At 47.8% G+C, this 24,229-nt stretch overlaps 1 protein-coding gene across 3 annotated transcripts in view; it reads left to right on the top strand.

The window, feature by feature from the left end:
- Positions 1 to 24,229, top strand: part of LOC129706676 (putative sodium-coupled neutral amino acid transporter 10) — a 52,139-nt gene that overhangs the window by 23,809 nt on the left and 4,101 nt on the right. For all 3 annotated transcript variants that reach the window (XM_055651068.1, XM_055651066.1, XM_055651067.1), the window contains exons 2-9: positions 8,845 to 8,962; positions 9,878 to 9,923; positions 10,357 to 10,450; positions 12,140 to 12,280; positions 15,515 to 15,639; positions 16,786 to 16,888; positions 20,904 to 21,086; positions 23,908 to 24,019. In XM_055651068.1, the coding sequence (XP_055507043.1) occupies positions 8,845 to 8,962; positions 9,878 to 9,923; positions 10,357 to 10,450; positions 12,140 to 12,280; positions 15,515 to 15,639; positions 16,786 to 16,888; positions 20,904 to 21,086; positions 23,908 to 24,019 (922 nt within the window). The remainder of the gene's footprint in view (positions 1 to 8,844; positions 8,963 to 9,877; positions 9,924 to 10,356; positions 10,451 to 12,139; positions 12,281 to 15,514; positions 15,640 to 16,785; positions 16,889 to 20,903; positions 21,087 to 23,907; positions 24,020 to 24,229) is intronic.

A 24,229-nucleotide genomic window follows, 5' to 3' on the forward strand; every position in this document is an offset into this window, starting at 1 on the left:
GTGTAGGACAGCGTTATTGTGCGGGGGTCGCTGGTTGGTGTGGACTCCGCCTGTTTCCGCGTTGTATCTCCAAACAAAAGGGTAATCAGCGTTCTGCTCTCAGGACCAGGAAATAATTTCCATCCTTCAAACTCTCCATTTCTTCAATTTTGTTTAATTTGCGAGAACAATTAACGAGAATTTTGGATGATATCCAAGAGAATAATTGTATTCACAATACACAACAGGATCGCAAAGTGCTGGAGTAACTCAACAGGTCAGGCAACATCTGTGGAGAACATGAACCGGTGACGTTTTGGGTCGAAACCTGAAATGTCACCTATTCATGTTCCTCGGAGATGCTGCCAAACCTGCTGAGTTTCGTTATTTCTAGCTTAGTTTGGAGATACAAGCCCTTTGGCCCACCTGGTCCGTGCCAACCTGCGATCCCCGCACACTAAGACCATCCTACACACTCTAGGGACAATTCTGTACCTGCCTTCTCTCCATACCTCCTGGATCCTTTAGCCGCAAGGGCCACATCTAACTCTCTCTTAACTATAGCCAATGAACTGGCCTCGACTACCTTCTGTGGCAGAGAATTCCACAGATTCACCACTCTCTGTGTGAAAAATGATTTTCTCAAACCCTACTTTATTTTTAAACTGTGAGGTCCCCAACATCGGGAACAATCTTCCTACAAACTCCGTGAAGATCTCGGAGAAAACCCCACGCAGGTCACGGGGAGAACGTACAAACTCCGTACAGATGGCACCCGTAGTCGGGATCGAACCTGGGTCTCCGGTGGTACAAGCGCTGTAAGGCAGCAACTCTACCGCTGCGCCACCGTGCCGCCCGTTTTTTACAATCTAACAAGGAAGGCACATCGTAGTTTAGTTTGAGTCACGCCAGCACTTCATGACGTTTTGACAATTATAAGTATATAGTTTGGAAAGGCTGAACCATCTTCTTTTGTGGAGGGGATATTGGTGGAGATAGTGTGTAAAACAATGAGAAGTGTGGACAGAATGGATAGGTGGAGATTGTTCCTTTGAATGAATAAGTGATACTTTATTGTCACATGTTGGAAGAGTAAAATGGCCTTCCTGTGACAACGGAAGAGGGCTGAGACAGAAAGGTCAGTGTGGGAATGGAGGGGAAAGTAAAAATGCTTAGTTAGATACCAGGAGGTCGAGTAGGCCTGGGCAGACCAAAAGCAAGTAAGTGTTGACTGGAGTCCTTTGATTGGGTCTTTATTTCCACAGTCAGTAATGCCCACCGCTTGCAAATATTCATCAAAACACAAGTCGCTGGAGGAACTCAGAGGGTCAGGCAGCATCTGTGGAGGACATAGACATTTCCTTCTTCAGACCGTCCTGATCCAAAATGTCATCTGTCCATTTCCTGCAGAGACGTTGTCTGACCTGATTGTGTTTTGTTTTGTTGAGTTTGGAGACACAGCGCTGGGAAAAACGGCCCTTCGGCCCACTGAGTCCATGCGGACCAGCGATGGCCGTACACCAGTACTAACACACACGCACAACGCACACGAACACACACACAGCTTTCACACACACACAAACACACACACACACCACACAGCACACACACACACACAGTTGTACACACACCACACTTGGTGAGACCACACACACGCCAGGGATCCGGGTACGGTTGCTGTCTCCACGGATGTTGTAATTAAAGACATTTTTGCCATATCGAGGGATAATTGAGTCACAATACACAAAAGGACTGATAACCTGCTGGATGTCACTCAGCAGGTCAGGTCATCTGTGGAGAAAAGACGGGATACGTTTTGGTTTATACCTGAAATCTCACCTATTAGATGTTCCCCAGAGGGGATCTAACCTGCTGAGTTTACAAAATTCTTAGCTTAGGGGTTGGACAGGCTAGAGCACGGAACTGGGCATCGACCCCTCCCTCTGCATGTTAGGGACTTTCTAAGGACAAGGGGTCACAGCTGTGAGGTTAGAAGGGGAAACCTTTAAAACCCTCACCCTGAACACTTTCCTCAGGGCTGAGAGTGGTGAACTCTCTGGAACTCTCTGCCACAGAGGTACATGGTACTAGGCCATCATCAAGTATGCAGATGATTTAAGAGGGAGTTGGCCTCATGGCAACAACTTGTGGCTACAGGGGATCAGGGGGTACTTAGCAGCATGGTGCGCTGACGGGAACCTGGCCCTTAACTCCAAGATCAGACCAGGATCTCATTGAAGGCTTCAGGAAGTCCAGAGGCGGAACGCACACTCCATCCACATTAAATTTCGGAGGTGGAACGTGTTTAAAAGGTCATCTGTCCATTTCCTGCAGATGACGTTCTCTGACCCACAATACCTTTTGTTCTGATGAGTTTGGCTCACACAGCGTCTCTTCCTGAAAAAGGCCCTTCGGCCCACTCTCCTCCATGCTGACCAACTTCTACCGCTACACCAGCACTAGAGCACACACACACACACACACACACACTGCACACACAGGCACAGAGGGTGGTGACAATTGCCACACGCACACCGGTTCCACACTCCCCACACAGTCTGTCCACACAACACACGGAGGGCACACAGCACGCCAACACACACTCACCACACCAGGGATCCGTTTACCCTCCTACCATCCGGGAGGCGCTACAGGTCTCTCCGTTGTAACCAGCAGGTCGAGGAACATCTTTGCCGATTATACTCGAAGGGAATACCTCGGTATGCACAATACACAAAAGGATAATAACATGCTGGAGTAACTCAGCAGGTCAGGCAGCATCTGTGGAGAACATGAACGGGCGACGTTTTGTGTCGAAACTTGAAATGTCACCTATTCATGTTCCCCAGAGATGCTGCCTAACCTGCTGAGTTTCGTTATTTTTAGCTTAGTTTGGAGATACAGCACGGAAACAAGCCCTTCAGCCCACCAAGTCCGCACCAACCAGCGATCCCCGCATAGTAAGACTATCCTACACACACTAGGGACAATTTATACCTATCGCAAGCCAATTAACATAGAAACAAAGAAATTAGGTGCAGGAGTAGGCCATTCGGCCCTTCGAGCCTGCACCGCCATTCAATATGATCATGGCTGATCATCCAACTCAATATCCTGTACCTGCCTTCTCTCCATACCCCCTGATCCCTTTAGCCACAAGGGCCACATCTAACTCCCTCTTAACTATAGCCAATGAACTGGCCTCGACTACCTCCTGTGGCAGAGAATTCCACAGATTCAACACTCTCTGTGTGAAAAATGATTTTCTCATCTCAGTCCAAAACTACTTTCCCTTTATTTTTAAACTGTGACCCCTTGTTCTGGACTTCCCCAACATCGGGAACAATCTTCCTGCAAACCTGCAAACCGGTACGTCTTTGGAATGTGGGAGGAAACTGAAGATCTCGGAGAAAACCCCACGCAGGTCACGGGGAGAACGTACAAACTCCGTACAGATGGCACCCGTAGTCGGGATCGAACCTGGGTCTCCGGTGCTGCAAGCGCTGTAAGGCCGCGACTCTACCGCTGCGCCACAATGCCGCCCGTTTTTAAAAATCTAACAAGGAAGGCGCATCTTAGTTTAGTTTGAGTCACGCCAGCACTTCATGGCGTTTTGACAATTATAAGTATATAGTTTGGAAAGGCTGAACCATCTTCTTTTGTGATGGGAATGTTGGTGGAGATAGTGTGTAAAACAATGAGAATTATGGACAGAATGGATAGGTGGAGATTGTTCCTTTGAATGAATAAATGATACTTTATTGTAACATGTGACAAGTTGCAGCTCTGTTTTATGCCGACCCAAGGTATACAAATAGTCACCACACAAAGGGCGGCGGCAATGTAGCCCCCCCCTTTAGTTCCCGGCGGTCCCTCCACGCTGTGTCCTCTGTAGTTCTGCTGTGATAGAGGATTGAGGACCAGCGGACCTCAATGAATGGGGAGATGATTTATAGTAAAGTCTAGATTCCCTCAACAGATGTGGTGAAGGCAGGTTATTTCTGTGAACCTCAAGGGAGAAATTGCTAACAAAATGAGTGTAGGTCAATAGACAATAGGCCATTCAGCCCTTCGAGCCAGCACCACCATTCAATGTGATCATGGCTGATCATCCCCAATCAGTACCCCGTTCCTACCTTCTCCCCATATCCCCTGACTGCTATTTTTAAGAGCCCTATCTAGCTCTCTCTTGAAAGCATCCAGAGAACCGGCCTCCACCGCCCACTGAGGCAGAGAATTCCACAGACTCACCACTCTCTGTGAGGAAAAAGTGTTTCCTCGTCTCCGTTCTAAATGGCTAACTCCTTATTCTTAAACTGTGGCCCCTGGTTCTGGACTCCCCCAACATTGAGAACATGTTTCCTGCCTCTAGCGTGTCCAGACCCTTAACAATCTTATATGTTTCAATGAGATAACCTCTCATCCTTCTAAACTCCAGAGTGTACAAGCCCAGTTGCCCCATTCTCTCAGCATATGACAGTCCCGCCATCCCGGGAATTAACCTAGTAAACCTACGCTGCACTCCCTCAATAGCAAGAATGTCCTTCCTCAAATTAGGAGACAAAAACTGCACACAATATTCCAGGGTACACAAAATTGCTGGAGAAATTCAGCGGGTGCAGCAGCATCTATGGAGCGAAGGAAATAGGCGACGTTTCGGGACGAAACGTCGCCTATTTCCTTCGCTCCATAGATGCTGCTGCACCCGCTGAGTTTCTCCAGCAATTTTGTGTACCTTCGATCTTCCAGCATCTGTAGTTCCTTCTTGAACACAATATTCCAGGTGTGGTCTCACGAGGGCTCTGTACAACTGCAGAAGGACCTCTTTGCTCCTATATTCAATTCCTCTTGTTATTAAAGGCCAACATGCCACTCGCTTTCTTCACTGCCTGCTGTACCTGCTACATGTTACAGTTGTGCAAGAGATCGGCCAGTTCAGCTCAGCTTAGCTCAATGAGGTGATGATGGAGTGTTGCAAGGTGCGGAGAATGTGCTGGAGGAGGTGTAGAAACAATGACTATCAGCGAGAGTTGGTGAGGACTATTTAACTCCTGTGAGATGACGTCCCAGCCTATTCACTGTATGTTGTTATGAAAGGACATGAAGGAATGTTTAGCACACACCCAGTCTGACTGGTCTGACGAGAATAGAGCTCTCCTAATTATTCTGCGGTGGGTAAACAATTGAATGAATACTTACAGTCAAAGATCCTATAGCAGAGAGCTCTCTATTTTGAGATTTAAAAAATCAAGTCTGCAATTTATCCCATCAGATAAAGCATAACAATAAGTTTAATTTGACACCCAATTCACTTTCATATCTCAAGTAATAAAAAAGTTATGGCCATTTTCATACTCGGAAATTAGCATCTTGTTCCCTATTGATTTTCTATGGACATAACAAAAAAGCTGTGATCGTGGACAGTCAAAAGCCCATAACCTTCTTAAAAATTAAGTGAACTGAATGAAATTTTCAGTTATCATAGATTGAAGCATTCTGAAACAAATATAAAATAATCTTACTTGGATGACCTGAAATTAAAGCATATAATTAGTTAGTTACCCAATTGTAGCTAATTTCAAACTTCAATTACCAGATCTAAACATCTATCCATTTCTTAATAAATGATTAACATTTTTAAATAGCCCAAGTGTCCAAATAATATTCACAAATAATTCACAATAAAACATGATTTTTAAATCAAATTTACATCAATGTATAGGCCAAATGGAAGGAATTTAGTGTTCATTTGCTGTAAATTAAAGTCAATTTAAATCGGCTTTCTAGTGGGTTCCTGTGAACGCGCTGGTTTAGAACGTTCACACTGCGCTGGATTTGTGCCCTCAAATGCCCAGAAAAATACTGCGGGATATAAAGAGCCCAAAATGAACTACTCGCTATAGAAAACTTTATATACAGGGTTATATACAAGCCCCATTTAATGTAAAAATAAGGTACATACCTTTAATTGTTTGCTTTATAAAACCCTGGGGCTGCGAGAGGTTGCGGAGTGAGAGAGTGATTTTTAAACTACTATAAATATTATACAAGGCCATAAAAACTAATAATACCTTTGGCGACGGGGTCTTTCAGCGATTTTCCGTTAATGATTTACTAGGCTGAACATTTTCGATTGGAACAGCCTAGTAAAAATCGCGTTTTAAACCCGCCCCCTCTAAACAGCGCCAAAATCACACACACGGGGGTAGGGCAGATGCTCAGCCACGATTCAGATAGGTTTTGTAACATACCTACTCACAGCGCCAGAGAACCAGGTTCGATCCTGTCTACGGGTGCTGTCTGTGCGGAGTTTGCACGTTCTCCCCATTTTCCTGCATCTAGCTTGTCCAGTCGTTTTTTTTAATCATTTTAGACATTTCTATAAGATTTGCCCCTCATCCTTCTAAATTCCAGTGAATACAAGCCCAGTCTTTCCAATCTTTCCTCATGTGCCATTCGTGTTGTGATTGAGAGTCGGGGGAGAGGGAAGGGAGGGATAGAGACGGTGATATAATAATAATAATAATAATAATAATAAATTTTATTTATGGGCGCCTTTCAAGAGTTCCAAGGTCACCGTACAAAAATTTAGCAGGTAGAGGAAAAACATGCAAGGGGAATGAAATAAATAGTAGAGACATGACTAGTACACAAAGTAAAGACAGAATTCAATTCAAAACACAATATGAGGCAATTAATGCACAGATGAAAAGGGAGGGGGATGTGGGGCTCAGGATAGGCAGAGGTGAAGAGATGGGTCTTGAGGCGGGACTGGAAGATGGTGAGGGACACGGAATTGCGGATCATTTGTGGGAGGGAGCTCCAGAGCCTGGGAGCTGCCCTGGAGAAGTCTCTGTCCCCAAAACTGCAGAGGTTGGACTTGTGGATGGAGAGGAGACCGGCTGATGTGGATCTGAGGGACCCTGAGGGTTGGTAGGGGGAGAGGAGGTCAGTGAGATATGGGGGGGCCAGATGTAGGTGAGGATCAGGATTTTGTAGGTTATCCGGTGGGAGATGGGAAGCCAGTGAAGTTGTTTGAGGACTGGAGTGATGTGATGCCAGGATTTGGTGTGGGTGATGAGTCGGGCGGCTGCGTTCTGGACCAGTTGGAGTCGGTTGATGTAGGTGGAGCTGATGCCAAGGAGAAGTGAGTTGCAGTAGTCCAGTCGGGAGGAGATGAAGGCATGGATGAGTCTTTCAGCAGCGGGAGGTGTGAGAGAGGGTCTGATTTTGGCGATGTTGCGGAGATGAAAGAAGGAGGTTTTAATGACATGGCAGATGTGAGGCTCAAGGGAGAGGGTGAAATCAAAGATCACGCCAAGGTTGCAGGCCTGGGGAGATGGGGAGACAGTGGTGCCGTCGATGGTGAGAATGGGGTTATTGATTTTGCTGAGTGTGGCTTTGGAACCTATGAGGAGAAAGGAAGTGGAGGTTGAGGGCTGAGGGAGAGCTGAGAAGGGGAGGAGACAGCAAGGGCTACCGGAATTTGGAGGTCAATGTTTATGCCGCTAGGGTGCAGACTGCCCAAGTGGAATATGAGGTGCTGCTCCTCCAATTTCCGGTGTTGCTCGCTCTGGCCATGGAGGAGGCCCAGGACAGAGAGGTTCGATACGGAATGGGAGTGGGAGTTGAAGTGCTGAGCCACCGGGAGATCAGGTTGGTTAGTGCGGACCGAGCGGAGATGTTCGGCGAAACGATCGCCAAGCCTACGCTTGGTCTCACCGATGTAGAGCAGCTGACATCTAGAGCAGCGGAAGCAATAGATGAGGTTGGAGGAGATACAGGTGAACCTCTGCCGCACCTGGAACAACTGCTTGGGTCCTTGAATGGAGGAGAGGAGGGAGGTAAAGTGACAGGTGTTGCATCTCTTGCGGTTGCAACGGAAAGTGCCCGGGGAGGGGGTGGAGCGGGAGGGAAGGGAAGAATTGACAAGGGAGTTGCGGAGGGAGCGGTCTTTGCGGAAGGCAGACGGGGGAGGGGAGGGGAAGATGTGGTGAGTGGTGGGGTCACGTTGGAGGTGGCGAAACTGACGGAGGATTACTTGTTGTATGTGACGGCTGGTGGGGTCAAAGGTGAGGACAAGGGGGACTCTGCCCTTGTTGCGAGTGGAGGAATGGGGAGAGAGAGACCGGTGTTACGGGGTATGGAGGGTGGGAAGAAGTGTAGTCTAGATAGCCATGGGATCTGCATATGTGGAGAGCCGGAATGGGTGACTTTTACATTGAGACATAGAAACATAGAAAATAGGTGCAGGAGTAGGGCATTCAGCCCTTCGAGCCTGCACCGCCATTCAATATGATCATGGCTGATCATCCAACTCAGTATCCTGTACCTGCCTGCTCTCCATACCCCCTGACCCCATTAGCCACAAGGGCCACATCTAACTCCCTCTTAAATATAGCCAATGAACTGTGGCCTCAACTACTTTCTGTGGCAGAGAATTCCACAGATTCACCACTCTCTGTGTGAATTTTTTTTTCTCATCTAGGTCCTAAAAGACTTCTCCCTTATCCTTAAACTGTGACCCCTTGTTCTGGACTTCCCCAACATGGGGAATGAGCTCCCAGTGGAAGTGGTGGAGGCAGGTTCATTGGTATCATTTAAAAATAAATTGGATAGGCATATGGATGAGAAGGGAATGGAGGGTTATGGTACGAGTGCAGGCAGGTGGGACTAAGGGGAAAAAAATTTGTTCGGCATGGACTTGTAGGGCCGAGATGGCCTGTTTCCGTGCTGTAATTGTTATATGGTTATATGGTTATATGGGGAACAAACTTCCTGCATCTATCTGCCTGTCCAACCCCTTAAGAATTTTGTAAGAATTTTGTTTGATGGGAAACGTGTGTTTGCTGTGTTGTGTTACAGTGCGGGGTGGTGCTGGGTTCCTTGCTGCTGCTCAGCTGCTCCTGGATGGCCTACCGTTCCAGCATGATGCTCATTGATGCCGCCCTCTCCGCCAATCGCAAAACCTACTTTGGTCTGGGTGAGTTCCCGCTGTTGTGAACACAAGGCACGACACAAGTTACCTCAAGCGACCACTCCCGATAAATGACCAAAGGCTGTCGGCGCGGGAAGGAACTGCAGATGCTGGTTTACACCGAAGATAGACGCAAAGTGCTGGAGTAACTCAGCGGGACAGGCAGCAACTCTGGAGAGAAGGAATGAGTGACGTTTCGGGTCGAGACCCTTCCTCAGGAACCCATTCAGATGTCACCCATTCCTTCTCTCCAGAGATGCTGCCTGTCCCGCTGAGTTACTCCAGCACTTTGCGTCTATCGACTGTGTCAATGTTGTAGTTGGAGTACAATTAGGCCATTCGGCCCATCAAGTCTTCTCCACCATTCAATCATGGCTGATCTATCTCTCCCTCTCAACCCCATTCTTCTGCCTTCTCCCCATAACCTCTGACCCCCATACTAATCAAGAATCTGTCAGTCTCTGCCTTAAAAATATCCATTGACTTGGCCTCCACAGCCGGTCTGTGGCAAAGAATTCCGCAGATTCACCGCCATCTGACTGAGGAAATTCATCCTCATCTCCTTTGTAAAGGAAAGTCCTTTTATTCTGAGGTCATGGCCTCTGGTCCTAGACTTTCCCACAAGTGGAAACATCCTCTCCACACCCACTCTATGGAGGCCTTTCATTGTTTGGTAAGTCCCCCCTCATTCTTCTAATCTCCGACGAGGTCAGACCCAGTGCCGTCAAACGCTCATCATAGGTTAATCATCTGGAATATCTGCGTTATTGAAACAAGTTCCCTGCTTGATTGAAAAAGCCGTACACATTCGGGAAGCCGATGGGAATCACCTCCCTCTCCATTCTCCCCTTATTCCCCCTTACTCCTCTTCCCAGATATATTTTCAATTAACACTGACCAAACTTACCTTTTCCATTTTAGCTCAAGTATCCTTTGGAGTGCCAGGGAAAATATTCATTGAAATAAGGTGAGTAGAACTGAATAACATCAGCGTTTAAGAAGGAACTGCAGATGCTGGAAAAACAAAAGTGCTGGAGAAACTCAGTGGGTGCAGCAGCATCTATTGAGCGAAGGAAATAGGCAACGTTTTGGCCAGGAACGGGGTACTGATTGGGGATGATCACATTGAATGGTGGTGCTGGCTCAAAGGGCCAAATGTCCTACTCCTGCACCTATTGTCTATTGTCTATTGACCTTATGACAAGCCCGCACGTCTTTGGGATGTGGGAGGAAACTGGAGCACCCGGAGGAAACCCACGCAGGTCACAGGGAGAACGTACAAACTCTGTGCAGACAGCGCCCATGGCCAGGATCGAACCCGGGTCTCTGGTGCTGTGAGTGTAATCTTCTGTAGTTGCAGTTCATTTTGCTAACACGGGATGCTGCCTCTCTGTCCACAGTATGATCGGGTTGCTGCTCGGAACATGCATCGCCTTCTTTGCTGCCTTGGAAGATCTGGTAGCCAGCCTCTTCATGAAGTTGACTGGATCCTCGGTAAGTTCCAGCTATTGGGCGTCACGGTGGCGCAGCAGCAAGTTTCCTGGTTTCGATCCCGACTACGGGTGCTGTCAGGAGTTGAGTATAGGAGCAAAGATGTCCTTCTGCAGTTGCGCAGGGCCCTGGTGAGACCACGCCTGGAGTATTGTGTGCAGTTTTGGTCTCCTAATTCGAGGAAGGACATTCTTGCTATTGAGGGAGTGCAGCGTAGGTTCTCCAAGTTAACTTCCGGGATGGCGGGACTGTCATATGATGAAAGAATGGAGCGACTGGGCTTGTATTCACTGGAATTTAGAAACATATAAAACATAGAAACATATAAAATTATTAAGGGCTTGGACAGGCTAGATGCAGGAAACATGTTCCCGATGTTGGGGGAGTCCAGAACCAGCGGCCACAGTTTAAGAATAAGCAGTAGGCCATTTAGAACGGAGACAAGGAAAAACCTTTTCACCTAGAAACTTGTGAATTTGTTGAATTATCCGCCTCAGAAGGCAGTGGAGGCCGTTTCACTGGATGTATTCAAAAGAGAGTTAGATAGAGCTCTTGGTGCTAGCGGAATCAAGGGGTATGGGGAGAAGGCAGGAACGGGGTATTGATTTGGGGATGATCAGCCATGATCACATGGAATGGTGGTGCTGGCTCGAAGGGCCGAATGGCCTAATCCTGCGCCTATTGTCTATGTATCTATGTTTGTAGGTTAATTGGCTTGGTATAAATGTAAATTATCCCTAGTGTGTGTGGGATAGTGTTAATGTGCGGGGATCGCTGGTCGGCACCAACACGATGGGCCGAAGGGCCTGTTTCCGAGCTGTATCTCTAAAACTAGAGAAAACTGCTTGACGTGTTTTTTCTCTTTTCCCAGCTCCTCTCTCTGCAGTCTCCTCCATTGCAATGAGGTCTGTTTCGTGTTTTCTAAAGTCACAACATAACATCCTGGATAGAGAGGATGTGGAGAGGATGTTTCCACTAGTGGGAGAGTCCAGGACCTGAGGCCATAGCCTCAGAATAAAAATAGGCACCTTTAGATAGGAGATGAAGTGGAATGTCTTTAGTCAGAGGGTGGTGAATCTGTGGAATTCATTGACGGCTGTGGAGGCCAAGTCTGTGGGTAATTTTAAGGTGGAGACTGACGGATTCTTGGTTAATACGGGTGTCGGGGGTTATGGGGAGAAGGCAGGGGAATGGGATTGAGAGGGAGAGATAGATCAGCCATGACAGTAGACTTGATGGGCCGAATGGCCTAATTCTGCTCCTATCACTTTTAAACGTATGACCAAAACTCACAGAACAATCTCCAGTCTTGGTGTGTAATGCCCCCGTCCCACTTAGGAAACCTGAACGGAAAACTCTGGCGACTTTGCGCCCCACCCAAGGTTTCCGTGCAGTTCCCGGAGGTTGCAGGTGGTTGCCGGAGGTTGCAGGTAGTGGAAGCAGGTCGGGAGACTGACAAAAACCTCCGGGAACCGCACGGAAACCTTGGGTGGGGCACAAAGTCTCCAGAGTTTTCCGTTCAGGTTTCCTAAGTTGGACAGGGGCATTACAGAGCGAGATAAAATATAAGGTGAGAGGGAGCCATCTTGATAACCCCTCATGCATTGTCGGTCTATCTGCCCTGCGGAATACTCTGCTTCTTCTGATGATTTTATGAACAGGTTCACCAAGTCCTGTGCTATTTCCTGACAGATATTGCCCTGGCAACACGCCCTGCTACTCTGCACCATCACCTCTATATCGGTCTTGCCCCTCAGCCTGCAGAAGATGGTGTCAAACTCAGCCTGGCAATCGCTCACCACCATCATCTTTTACATCCTTTTAATGTTTGTGGTGAGTATCGGGAGACGAATGAGAACGTGTCTGGGGAATGCCGGAAACATGACCCGGGTGGTTGGAATCAAAGATCCTACAGCGAGCAAGATAGTCCACTCGACGGACAAGACGTGGTACGGTCATGGGCAGATTCGCGGGTGATTTTCGGCCCCATTTCCGTAACCGGCTTCCGTCTCCGCACCAAAGATCCCGTAGCGGAGCAAAGATAACTAGCGCGGAGACGGAATCTGGTTACGGAAACATCCTCGTAAAAATAAACGTTATTTGATAAAAATCTTCTCCTCATTTTCAGAATTGTAATTTATAAACACAAATTGTTCCCCCGCAACGTTGATTACACTGCGGGTCGGGTTGGGTCGGGTTACTGAAATGGATGAAAAAAAGGCCCACGTTCCGCTCCGTTGCGTACTACACGTCAGCCATTGCAGTTAGCAGGAGTGGTCTATCTTGCTCCGCTATAGGATCTTTGGTTGGAATCCTTTCCCGTTGCAAACATCCGATGGTTTAATGTGCTGGAAAGAACTGCGGATGCTGGTTGTCTAAATCGACAGTAGATCGCAAAACGCTGGAGTAACTCAGAGGGACAGGCAGCATCTCTGGAGGGAAGGAATGGGTGACGTTTGAACTGGAGTCTGAAGAAGGGTCTCGGCCCAAAACCTCACCCCTCCCTTCTCTCCAGAGATGCTGCCAGTCCCGCTGAGTTACTCCAGCACTTTTGCATATACATATATGTTATTGCCACATGTACCCAGGTGTAGGGAAGTGCTTTGTTTTTGCATACAATGCGGGTAGAATCACACAGCAGACATCACCTCTGTGGTACACAAAGTGTCGCTATGTTTCTGCAGCCGACAAAGTTTCACAAGATCTTGGATAAGTCTTATCTTGTCGTGGCTGAATTTAGTTGCGTTTCAGCCGACATTTTATGGTTTGGTCTCTTCACGCGAAGTGCCAGACATTGCACTCGGTTATAGACAATAGACAATAGACAATAGGTGCAGGAGTAGACCATTTGGCCCTTCGAGCCAGCACTGCCATTTAATGTGATCATGGCTGATCATCCATATAACCATATAACCATATAACAATTACAGCACGGAAACAGGCCATCTCGACCCTTCTAGTCCGTGCCGAACACATAATTTCCCTAGTCCCATATACCTGCGCTCAGACCATAACCCTCCATTCCCTTCCCATCCATATAACTATCCAATTGATTTTTAAATGATAAAAACGAACCTGCCTCCACCACCTTCACTGGAAGCTCATTCCACACAGCTACCACTCTCTGAGTAAAGAAGTTCCCCCTCATGTTACCCCCTAAACTTCAGTCCCTTAATTCTCAAGTCATGTCCCCTTGTTTGAATCTTCCCTACTCTCAGTGGGAAAAGCTTTTCCACGTCAACTCTGTACATCCACATCCCCAATCAGTATCCCGTTCCTGCCTTCTCCCCATATTCCCTGACTCCACAATTTTTAAGAGCCCTATCTAGCTCTCTCCTAGCTAGCTCAGATCCACATCAGCTGGTCTCCTCTCCATCCACAAATGTCCAACCTCCGCAGTTTTGGGGACAGAGCCTTCTCCAGGGCAGCTCCCAGGCTCTGGAACTCCCTCCCCCAACTGATCCGCAATTCCGTGTCCTCTCACCATCTTCCAGTCCCGCCTCAAGACCCATCTCTTCACCTCTGCCTATCCTTAGCCCCACGTCCCCCTCCCTTTTCATCTGGGCATTAATTGCCTCATATTGTGTTTTAAATTGAATTCTGTCTTTACTTTGTGTACTAGTCATGTCTCTACTATTTATTTCATTCCCCTTACATGTTTTTCCTCTACCTGCTAAATTTTTGTAAGGTGTCCTTGAGTCTCTTGAAAGGCGCCTATAAATAAAATTTATTATTATTATTATTATTCTCCTGAAAGTATCCAGAGAAACATAGAAAATAGGTGCAGGATTAGGCAATTCGGCCCTTCGAGCCTGCACCGCCATTCAACATGATCATGGCTGATCATCCAACTCAGTATCCTGTACCTGCCTTCTCTCCATACCCTCTAATCCCATTAGCCACAAGGGCCACATCCAAACTCCCTCTTAAATATAGCCAATGAACTGGCCTCAACTACCTTCTGTGGCACAGAATTCCACAGATTCACCACTCTCTGTGTGAAAAATGTTTTTCTCATCTCTGTCCTAAAAGATTTCCCCCTTATCCTTAAACTGTGACCCCTTGTCCTGGACTTCCCCAACATCGGGAACAACCTTCCTGCATCTAGCCTGTCCAACCCCTTAAGAGTTTTGTAAGTTTCTATAAGATCCCCCCTCAATCTTCTAAATTCTAGAACCCGCCTCCACCGCCCTGTGAGGCAGAGAATTCCACAGACTCACCACTCTCTGTGAGAAAAAGGGTTTCCTCGCCTCGTCTATAGTGGACAACCCTGTAATGGGGAACTCAACCTTTTCCCTGGGCACTATAGAGCCATGCAGGTCCCTCTTCATTCTTGCTGGCCCTCTACCCCTAAAGCTGTTTATATGTGGGGTGGTGGGGGTGGGGGTGGGGGGACTTTTTAATCTCTTCCCTATTCGGGAACTCAACCTTTTCCCTGTCGAGTCTCCGTTGTTGTTGGGGCCTAACATCATGGAGCCGGCAGCCTCCAATCGGAATCGATCTGGGGCTCCAGTTGAGGAGCTGGCCGACTTCGGAGCGCGGAGAGCGGTGGTGGCGCGCGGCTGCGACCCGACTTCGGAGCTTCGGCGGCTCCGGCTGCATGCCCCGTGGACGGTAACATCGGGAGCTCGCGGGTCCCTAGTGGGAGACCGCTTTTCGGAGCTCCCGCAACGGCGACTTCTCCTGCCGGAATCGAGGGGTTTCAATCGACCCGGAGTGGGGCATTACATCGCCCGGCGCGGCTTAAACAGCCGCAGGACTTACCATCTCCCGCCGGGGGGGCTCTAACATCAAAAGCCTCGATCAGCTCGACGCAGCAGTTTGACTGCGGGAGAAGAAGGATAAAGAACAGAGAACAGGGAGGAGATAAGACTTTTGCCTTCCGTCACAGCGAGGAGGTGTTTGGAGATTCACTGTGATGGATGTTTGTGTGGAATTGTGTTAATTGTGTGTCTTGGTTTTTTTTGCTGTTATGACTGCAGGGAACGTAATTTCGTTTGAACCTTTCTGATCTGTCCTGATTCTGATCTGATGAATTGATGTGACACTGCTTTGTTTCATCTCCAGCTGGTGGTGAGCTGCCTGAGGTCGGCGCTGTCTGGCGGGCTGAGTTGGGACGAGGTCCACTTGTGGCACTGGTCTGGGGTCACCAAGTGTCTGCCGATCCTCGCTACCTCATTCTGTGGTCACCCGTAAGTGACGGCGGGACAGTACGCCGACCTTGCTGACTTTGGCCACCCCTCGATCGGTACAGCACAGAAACAGGCCCTTCTATCCCCACCATCCACGCCCAAACCGTGCCAAGCTAAGCCAGTCTCGTTTGCCTGATTGTGACCCGTATCACACGCTCACAAGTTATAGGAGTAGAACAAGGCCATTCGGCCCATCGCGCCCACTCCGCCATTCAATCATGGCTGATCTCGGCCTCCTAATCCCATTCTCCTGCCTTCTCCCTGTAACCCTTGACACCCGTTCCAATCAAGAATTTGTCCATCTCTGCCTTAAAAATATCCACTGTCTTGGCCTCCACAGCCCTCTGTGGCACAGATTAACTACCCTCTGACTAAAGAAGTTCCTCCTCGCCTCCATTCTAAAAGAGCGCCCTTTAATTCTGATATTCCGTGCATATACATGCATCCATCTAAAAGTCTCTTCAATGCCACCATCATACCTGCCTGCATCACCACCCAGGCTCCCCGTGTAAAGAAATGCCCCACATGTCTCCTGTAAATGTTGCCGCTCTCACCTGAAAGCCACTGTATGCCTTCTAGTCTTCTACATCTTGACCCTGGGGGGGAGAAAGGTTCTGGCTGTCTACCCCATCCATGCCTCTCATAGTTTTATACACGTCTATCTGGTCTCCCCTCCACATCAGGGATTCCAGAGAAAACACTCTTAGAAGGAACTGCAGATGCTGGAACAATTGAAGGGAGACAAAAATGCTGGAGAAACTCAGCGGGTGAGGCAGCATCTATGGAGCGAAGGAAATAGGCGACATTGTCACATTCCCCTCAACTGACAATGAACCATTCGACATTTCCTTGATCATCGTCTGCTTCGATCTGATGTTTTCACACCTTGCCCTTCCATATCTCTAGTTTCCCTCTCAGTCTGAAGAAGGGTCTCGACCCGAAACGTCACCCATTCCTTCTCTCCAGAGATGCTGCCTGTCCCGCTGAGTTACTCCGGCATTTTGCGTCTGTCTTCGGTGTAAACCAGCATCTGCAGTTCCTTCCTGCACAAAAGTGACATTTGCTGGTGTAACAGCGGGTCAGGCAGCATCTCTGTAGAAAAGGAATTCAACTTTGCATCGGATAACTTTTTTCTTTATATTATAGGCTCGTGCTTCCGATATACTTCAATTTCCGAGGGCAGTCAGTGGAGCAGATGAACCGAGCATTCAAGTACGCAAACATCATTGTGGTTACGTTTTATGCCATGGTAGGTGATGCTACATTCATGCGATGTCTAGACTGTTGGCATGGCCTGTGCGTTCACATAGCCTCGGGTCATAGGGTCATAAGTGATAGGAGTAGAATTAGGCCATTCGGCCCATCACGTCTACTCCGCCATTCAATCATGGCTGATCTATCTCTCCCTCCCAACCACATTCTCCTGCCTTCTCCCCATAACCTCTGACACCCGCACTAATCAAGAATCTATCTATGTTTAAGAGGGAACTGCAGATGCTGGAGAATCGAAGGTTACACAAAAAAGCTGGAGAAACTCAGCGGGTGCAGCAGCATCTATGGAGCGAAGGAAATAATGAAGAAAGGTTTCGGCCCGAAACGTTGCCTATTTCCTTCGCTCCATAGATGCTGCTCACCCGCTGAGTTTCTCCAGCTTTTCTGTGTAACCAAGAATCTATCTATCTCTGCCTTAAAAATATCCACTGACTTGGCCTCCACAGCCTTCTGTGGCAAAGAATTCCACAGATTCACCACCTTCTGACTAAAGACATTTCTCCTCATCTCCTTCCCAAAAGAATCCTTTAATTCTGAGGCTGTGATCTCTGGTCCTAGACTCTCCCACCAGTGGAAACATCCTCTCCACATCCACTCTATCCAAGCCTTTCGCTATTCTGTACGTTTCTATGTGCAGAGGGGATGAGATTCCATGTACCCTCATCCTTCTGCTGGGAGAACTATCAATTTGGCTCCAGAAGACAGCTTGCCAGGATTTCATTCCACAAGGAATGCCACTCAACATTGTGCCGGGATCAGGTCAGGTATTCACGGCATAGACGAGCAAAAGGTGCCTTGCCCAACCTTAAGTCCCAAAATATCCCACACAGACCTACAATAATATTCATAAATTCCTAAGTTATAGGAGCAGAATTAGGCCATTCGGCCCATCAGGTCTACTCCGCCATTCAATCATGGCTGAGTCCAGATTCAGGGACAGTTTCTTCCCAGCTGTTATCAGGCAACTGAACCACCCAACCAGCACCAGAGAGCAGTGCTGAACTACTATCTACCTCTTTGGTGACCCTTGGACTATACTTGATCGGACTTTGCTGGCTTTACCTTGCACTTAACGTTATTCCCTTATCATGTATCTATACACTGTAAAAGGCTCGATTGTAATCGTGTATTTCCGCTGACTGGTTAGCACACAACAGAAGCTTTTCCCTGTACCTCGGTACACGTGACAATAAACTAAACTAAAACAAAACTGATCTATCTTTCCCTCTCAACCCCATACTCCTGCCGTCTCCCCATAGCCCCTGACAGACAAAATTGTCTGACGATTAATATTAGCCGAGGCCTTGGAGATAACTCTCTTCCCCTTCCCTGAGGTTATATCATGTGATCATTTGCTATTCTATTGGGCTAAGCACCTTTTAACATTTGTTTTCCAAAAGGCAACATCTCCAGCAGTGTGACACTCCCTGAATGCTCGACACACAACTGTGTTTTGTAATCATGCTCATACTGACTCATACTCGTACATAGTTTGTTAGCCAAGTATGTTTTGCAACATACGAGGAATTTCATTTGCCATACAGTCATACCAATTAAAATCCACCGAATACATAAAACTACATTTTAACATGAACATCCACCACAGTGGCTCCTCCACATTCCCCACTGTGATGGAAGGCGAAAAAAAAATTCAATCTCTTCCCTACTTTGACCTCCTGCGGTCGGGGGCCTCGAGCCTTCTGTTGACGGGACGATCTTGCTCCTGTAGCCGGCGGCATTCGGGTCCTCCGCGTTCGGGGCGATCAAGCTCCTGCACCGGGGGGGATTTCAGCTCCCCCTCGCCGAGCGATCGTACCCTGGGGTCGGGGCTGGTCGATACCTTCAGCGTCGTTGGAGATTCCCGACATCTACGGTCTCTACCCGAGACTGCGAGCTCCTTGATGGTGAAATCCGTGGGCTGCGGTTGGAGCGTCGACCCCAGGCAAGGGGTCGCAGGCTCCGATGGTAAGTCCACGCCCCGCGGTGGTGCTCAAAGTCAGTCTCGAGCGAGGCCGCCAGCTCCATGATGGTAGGCTGCAGAGTGACCGGAGATACCATCCGCATCTCCAGCAAGGTAAGTGATTGGAAAAGAGTTTCTCCCCCCCCCCCCCCACCCCCCCCCCCCACGACGACCCCCTCCCCCACGACCCCCCCTCCCCCACCACCCACATAAAACAAACCAGAGAACATTAAAACAAACTTTTAATACACTCTAAAAATAACGCAAAAAAGACAAAAAGACAGACAGACTGTTGGCGAGCCTGCCACCAACAGCGCCCCCTGGTGGTAATGAGTCACAGAGTCATGCAGCACAGAAACAGGTCCTTCAGCCCAACTAGTCCATGCCAACAAAGACTCCCCATCTAAGCTAATCCCATTTGTCCTCATTAGACCCATATTCCCAAACTGTATATTATAAAAAGCGCTCCAGGTTGGATCCTGACCTCCACTGCTGTCTTTGTGGAGTTTGCACGTTCTCCCTATGACCGTATGGGTTTCCTTCGGGTGCTCCGGTTTCCTCCCACATCACAAAGACGTGGGGGTTTGTAAGTTAAATGCCCCCCTAGTGTGTAGGGAGTGGGTGTGAGAGTGGGATAGCATAGAACTAGTGTGGATGGGTGGTCGATGGTTGGTGTGGGCTGAAGGGCCTGTTTCCATGCTGTCTCTCTCAAAGAAATCAATAATCTTGTTAAAGCCATTTTAAACATATTTATCTTTCCAATGAATGAAAAATAATTAATGATTAATTAATATATAATCAACATTTTTTTCAGTTTTGTTCTCAAAGTGTATAATATAAAAAAAACAGGAAAATGTAGAATCAAGGAGTTTCAGATGCTGGGCTATCTATACTCATAGAGCCAGGCAGCATCTCTGGGGGGAAAAGGATGGATGACATTTGTACAGTCTGAAGAAGGGTCTTGACCTGAAACATCACCCATCCTTTTTCTCCAGGGATGCTGCCTGACGCTATGAGTATAGCCCAGCATCTGAAACCAACTTGTTTCTACATTTTCCTTTAAAAAAAAAAATATTATACACTTTGAGAACAACCTGAAAAAAATGTTGATTATATATTCATAAATCATTAATCATTAATTAATCATTAATCGTTTTTGATTCAGGCTTACTAGTAAAAAAAATGCTGAGACTAATTCTTGATATTCCATTTATGTCAAATGTCTATTTATGCAAGGTACACATAAATGCTGGAGAAACTCAGCGGGTGCAGCAGCATGTCTGGAGCGAAGGAAATAGGCAATGTTTCGGGACGAAACCCTTCCGGGTTTCGGCCCGAAACGTTGCCTATTTCCTTCGCTCCAGAGATGCTGCTGCAGCCGCTGAGTTTCTCCAGCATTTTTATGTACCCAACAATGTCTGAAGAAGGGTTTCGGCCCGAAACGTTGCCTATTTCCTTCGCTCCAGACATGCTGCTGCAGCTGCTGAGTTTCTCCAGCATTTTTGTGTACCCAACAATGATCTATTCTACATTTTCATCCCCTTTTATGTCTCATTTTCACACCTTGCACTTCCTTATCTCTGTGCCTCTCTCTCTCTCCCCTGACTCTCAGTCTGAAGAAGGGTCTCGACCTTTCACACAGAGAGTGGTAAATCTCAGGAACTCTTTGCCACAGAAGGTAGTTGAGGCCAGTTCATTGGCTATATTTAAGATGGAGTTATATGTGGCTAAAGGGATCAGGGGGTATGGAGAGAAGGCAGGTACAGGATACAGAGTTGGATGATCAGCCATGATCATATTGAATGGCAGTGCAGGCTCGAAGGACCGAATGGCCTACTCCTGCACCTATTTTCTATGTTTCTATATATATATGACCCAAAACGTCACCCATTCCTTCTCTCCAGAGATGCTGTCCGTCCCGCTGAGTTACTCCAGCGTTTTGTGTCTATCTTCGATTTAAACCAGCACCTGCAGTTCTTTCCTCCACTCATTCTTGATGTGATGTTATTTATTCTCTGTTTTCTACAAACAGATCGGATTAAGCGGCTACCTGGCATACACCGGGTCAGTGCCAGGGGACATCCTTGCTGCTCTCCCGCCCAGCCTGGTGACGGATGGGATACGGATCATATTCCTGGTGTCCCTCACCTCCAGCTTCCCTCTCATCATTCTGCCCTGTCGCCAGGCCATCAACACGCTCCTCTTCGAACAGCAGGTCAGTGCGTCCAGCAAATGGGAGAAGAATGAACAAGACTGAGCTGCTGTCTGTACGGAGTTTGCACGTTCCACCCCGTGTCCGAGTGGCTTTCCTCCCGGTGCTCCGGTTTCCTCCCCCACTCCGATGACATTGCAGATCTGCATGTGGCGTAGAAATGAATTGCAGATGTTGCATAGAAACATAGAAATTAGGTGCAGGAGTGGGCCATTCGGCCCTTCGAGCCTGCACCGCCATTCAATATGATCATGGCTGATCATCCAACTCAGTATCCCGTACCTGCCTTCTCTCCATACCCCCTGATCCCCTTAGCCACAAGGGCCACATCTAACTCCCTCTTAAATATAGCCAATGAACTGGCCTCAACTACCCTCTGTGGCAGAGAGTTCCAGAGATTCACCACTCTCTGTGTGAAAAAAGTTCTTCTCATCTCGGTTTTAAAGGATTTCCCCCTTATCCTTAAGCTGTGACCCCTTGTCCTGGACTTCCCTAACATCGGGAACAATCTTCCTGCATCTAGCCTGTCCAACCCCTTAAGAATTTTGTAAGTTTCTATAAGATCCCCTCTCAATCTCCTAAATTCTAGAGAGTATAAACCAAGTCTATCCAGTCTTTCTTCATAAGACAGTCCTGACATCCCAGGAATCAGTCTGGTGAACCGTCTCTGCACTCCCTCTATGGCAATAATGTCCTTCCTCAGATTTGGAGACCAAAACTGTACGCAATACTCCAGGTGTGGTCTCACCAAGACCCTGTACAACTGCAGTAGAACCTCCCTGCTCCTATACTCAAATCCTTTTGCAATGAAAGCTAACATACCATTCGCTTTCTTTACTGCCTGCTGCACCTGCATGCCTACCTTCAATGACTGGTGTACCATGACACCCAGGTCTCGCTGCATCTCCCCCTTTCCCAATCGGCCACCATTTAGATAATAGTCTGCTTTCCTGTTTTTGCGACCAAAATGGATAACCTCACATTTATCCACATTATACTGCATCTGCCAAACATTTGCCCAGTCACCCAGCCTATCCAAGTCACCTTGCAGTCTCCTAGCATCTAGAATGAACAAGACTGAGCTGCTGTCTGTACGGAGTTTGCACGTTCCACCCCGTGTCCGAGTGGCTTTCCTCCCGGTGCTCTGGTTTCCTCCCCCACTCCGATGACATTGCAGATCTGCATGTGGCGTAGAAAGGAATTGCAGATGTTGCGATACACCCAAGAAGGGCACAGAGTGCTGGAGTAACTCAGCGGGCCAGGCAGTGTCTCTGGAGAAAATGGACGGGTGAGGTTTTTGGGTCGGGACCCTTTTCCAGTCTGCAGGTCAATTGGCTCCTATGAATTCTCCCTAGTGTGTAGGATAGAGCTTGTGTGTGGGTGATCGCTGGTCGGCATGGACTCGATGGGCTGAAGGGCCTGTTATCCATGCTATATCTCTAAACTAAACTAGATTCAAACAAAGTGTTGCACCTGTTTTCTTTCATTTACCCTTTTTAACGAAGGTCAGTACATTCGTTCAAAAGGATACGCTGAGTTACATACACCAGTTATGGCTGATGTAAAGGTGAACGGACAGATAAATCTATCCAGAACTCACTGAAGCAATCGCAAATGCTTCCCACACACCAGTACTCGCCAGCTCAATATATTCTCTTACATCTCACTGATCACCAGTGCCATTAAACTGAAAGCAATGATTATAATCTATAATCTTAACCAAACCCTTCCCACACCAGAACTTCATTGCAGTTTTCACAACCAACGAAAACACTAAAACAAGACACGGAGTGCTGCAGTAACTCGTGTCGAGAGGAACTGCAGATGCTGGTTTACACCGAAGATAGACACAAAAAGCTGGAGTAACTCAGCGGGTCAGGCAGCATCTCCAGAGAAAAGGAATTGGTCTGAAAGGAATTAGTCTGAATTCAGACTGACCCCTCTGCATGTTAGATAGAGCTCTAGGGGCTAGTGGAGTCAAGGGATATTGGGAGAAGGCAGGCACGGGTTATTGATAGGGGACGATCAGCCATGATCACAATGAATGGCGGTGCTGGCTCGAAGGGCCGAATGGCCTCCTCTTGCACCTATTTTCTATGTTTCTTTGTTTCTCCAGAGATACCATCTGAGTTATTCCAGCACTTTGTGTCTAAACCAGCATGTGTAGTCTGAAGAAGGGTCTCCATTAGTCTCCAGAATGATCACGTATTATCTTTCTGCTGACTTGATAGCACGCAACAAAGGCTTTTCACTGTACCTCGGTACACATGACAATAATCTAAAATAAAACGGGGCAGTCTTGTGACGCAGCGCCAGAGACCCGGGTTCCATCCTGAACATGGGCGCTGTCTATACGGAGTTTGCACGTTCTCCCCGCGACCTGCGTGGGCTTTCTCCAAGATCTTCGGTTTCCTCCCACACTCCAAAGACGTGCAGGTTTGTAGGTTAATTGGCTTGGTAAATGTAAATTGTCCCGCGTGTTGTGTGTGTGTGCGTGTGTGTGCGTGTGTGCGTGTGTGCGTGTGTGCGTGTGTGTGCGTGTGTGTGCGTGTGTGTGTGTGTGTGTGTGTGTGTGTGCGCACATGTGGGATAGTGTTAGTACGCTGGGATCACTTCTCGGTGCAGACTCGATGGGCTGAAGGGCCTGTTTCCGCGCTGCAGCTCTAAACTAAACTAAACAAAAACTAATGATGTTTAAGAAGGAACTGCAGATGCTGGAGAATCGAAGGTACACAAAAATGCTGGAGAAACTCAGTGGGTGCGGCAGCATCTATGGAGCGAAGGAAATAACCTGAAACTAATGAAGTCTTTATCTATCTTACAGAAGGAAGATGGCACGTTCTCAGTGAGCGGTGACATGCCCTTCCATCGACATGTAACATGCACGGTGATGATAGTGTTCTGCACCATGATAATGGGTGTCCTGGTGCCCGATGGTATGTACCGACCGCAGTGGCGTGGCAACTACAAGTATTCGCACATGCAAGGAGCGCTGTGTTCTCTTTCCCTTGTCAGTCATTTCTTTGCCTTGAGTGTGTGCCTTTGCTCCTTGATGCCAGCTATGGCATTGTTGGTAGTACATTTAGAGTGATACGGCTGGGAGTCAACTAGTCCACACCGGCCAACATGTCCCAGCTACACTAGTC

The sequence above is a fragment of the Leucoraja erinacea genome, chromosome 20, assembly GCF_028641065.1.
Source record: "Leucoraja erinacea ecotype New England chromosome 20, Leri_hhj_1, whole genome shotgun sequence".
In the NCBI taxonomy this organism is placed as follows: Eukaryota; Metazoa; Chordata; class Chondrichthyes; order Rajiformes; family Rajidae; genus Leucoraja; species Leucoraja erinaceus.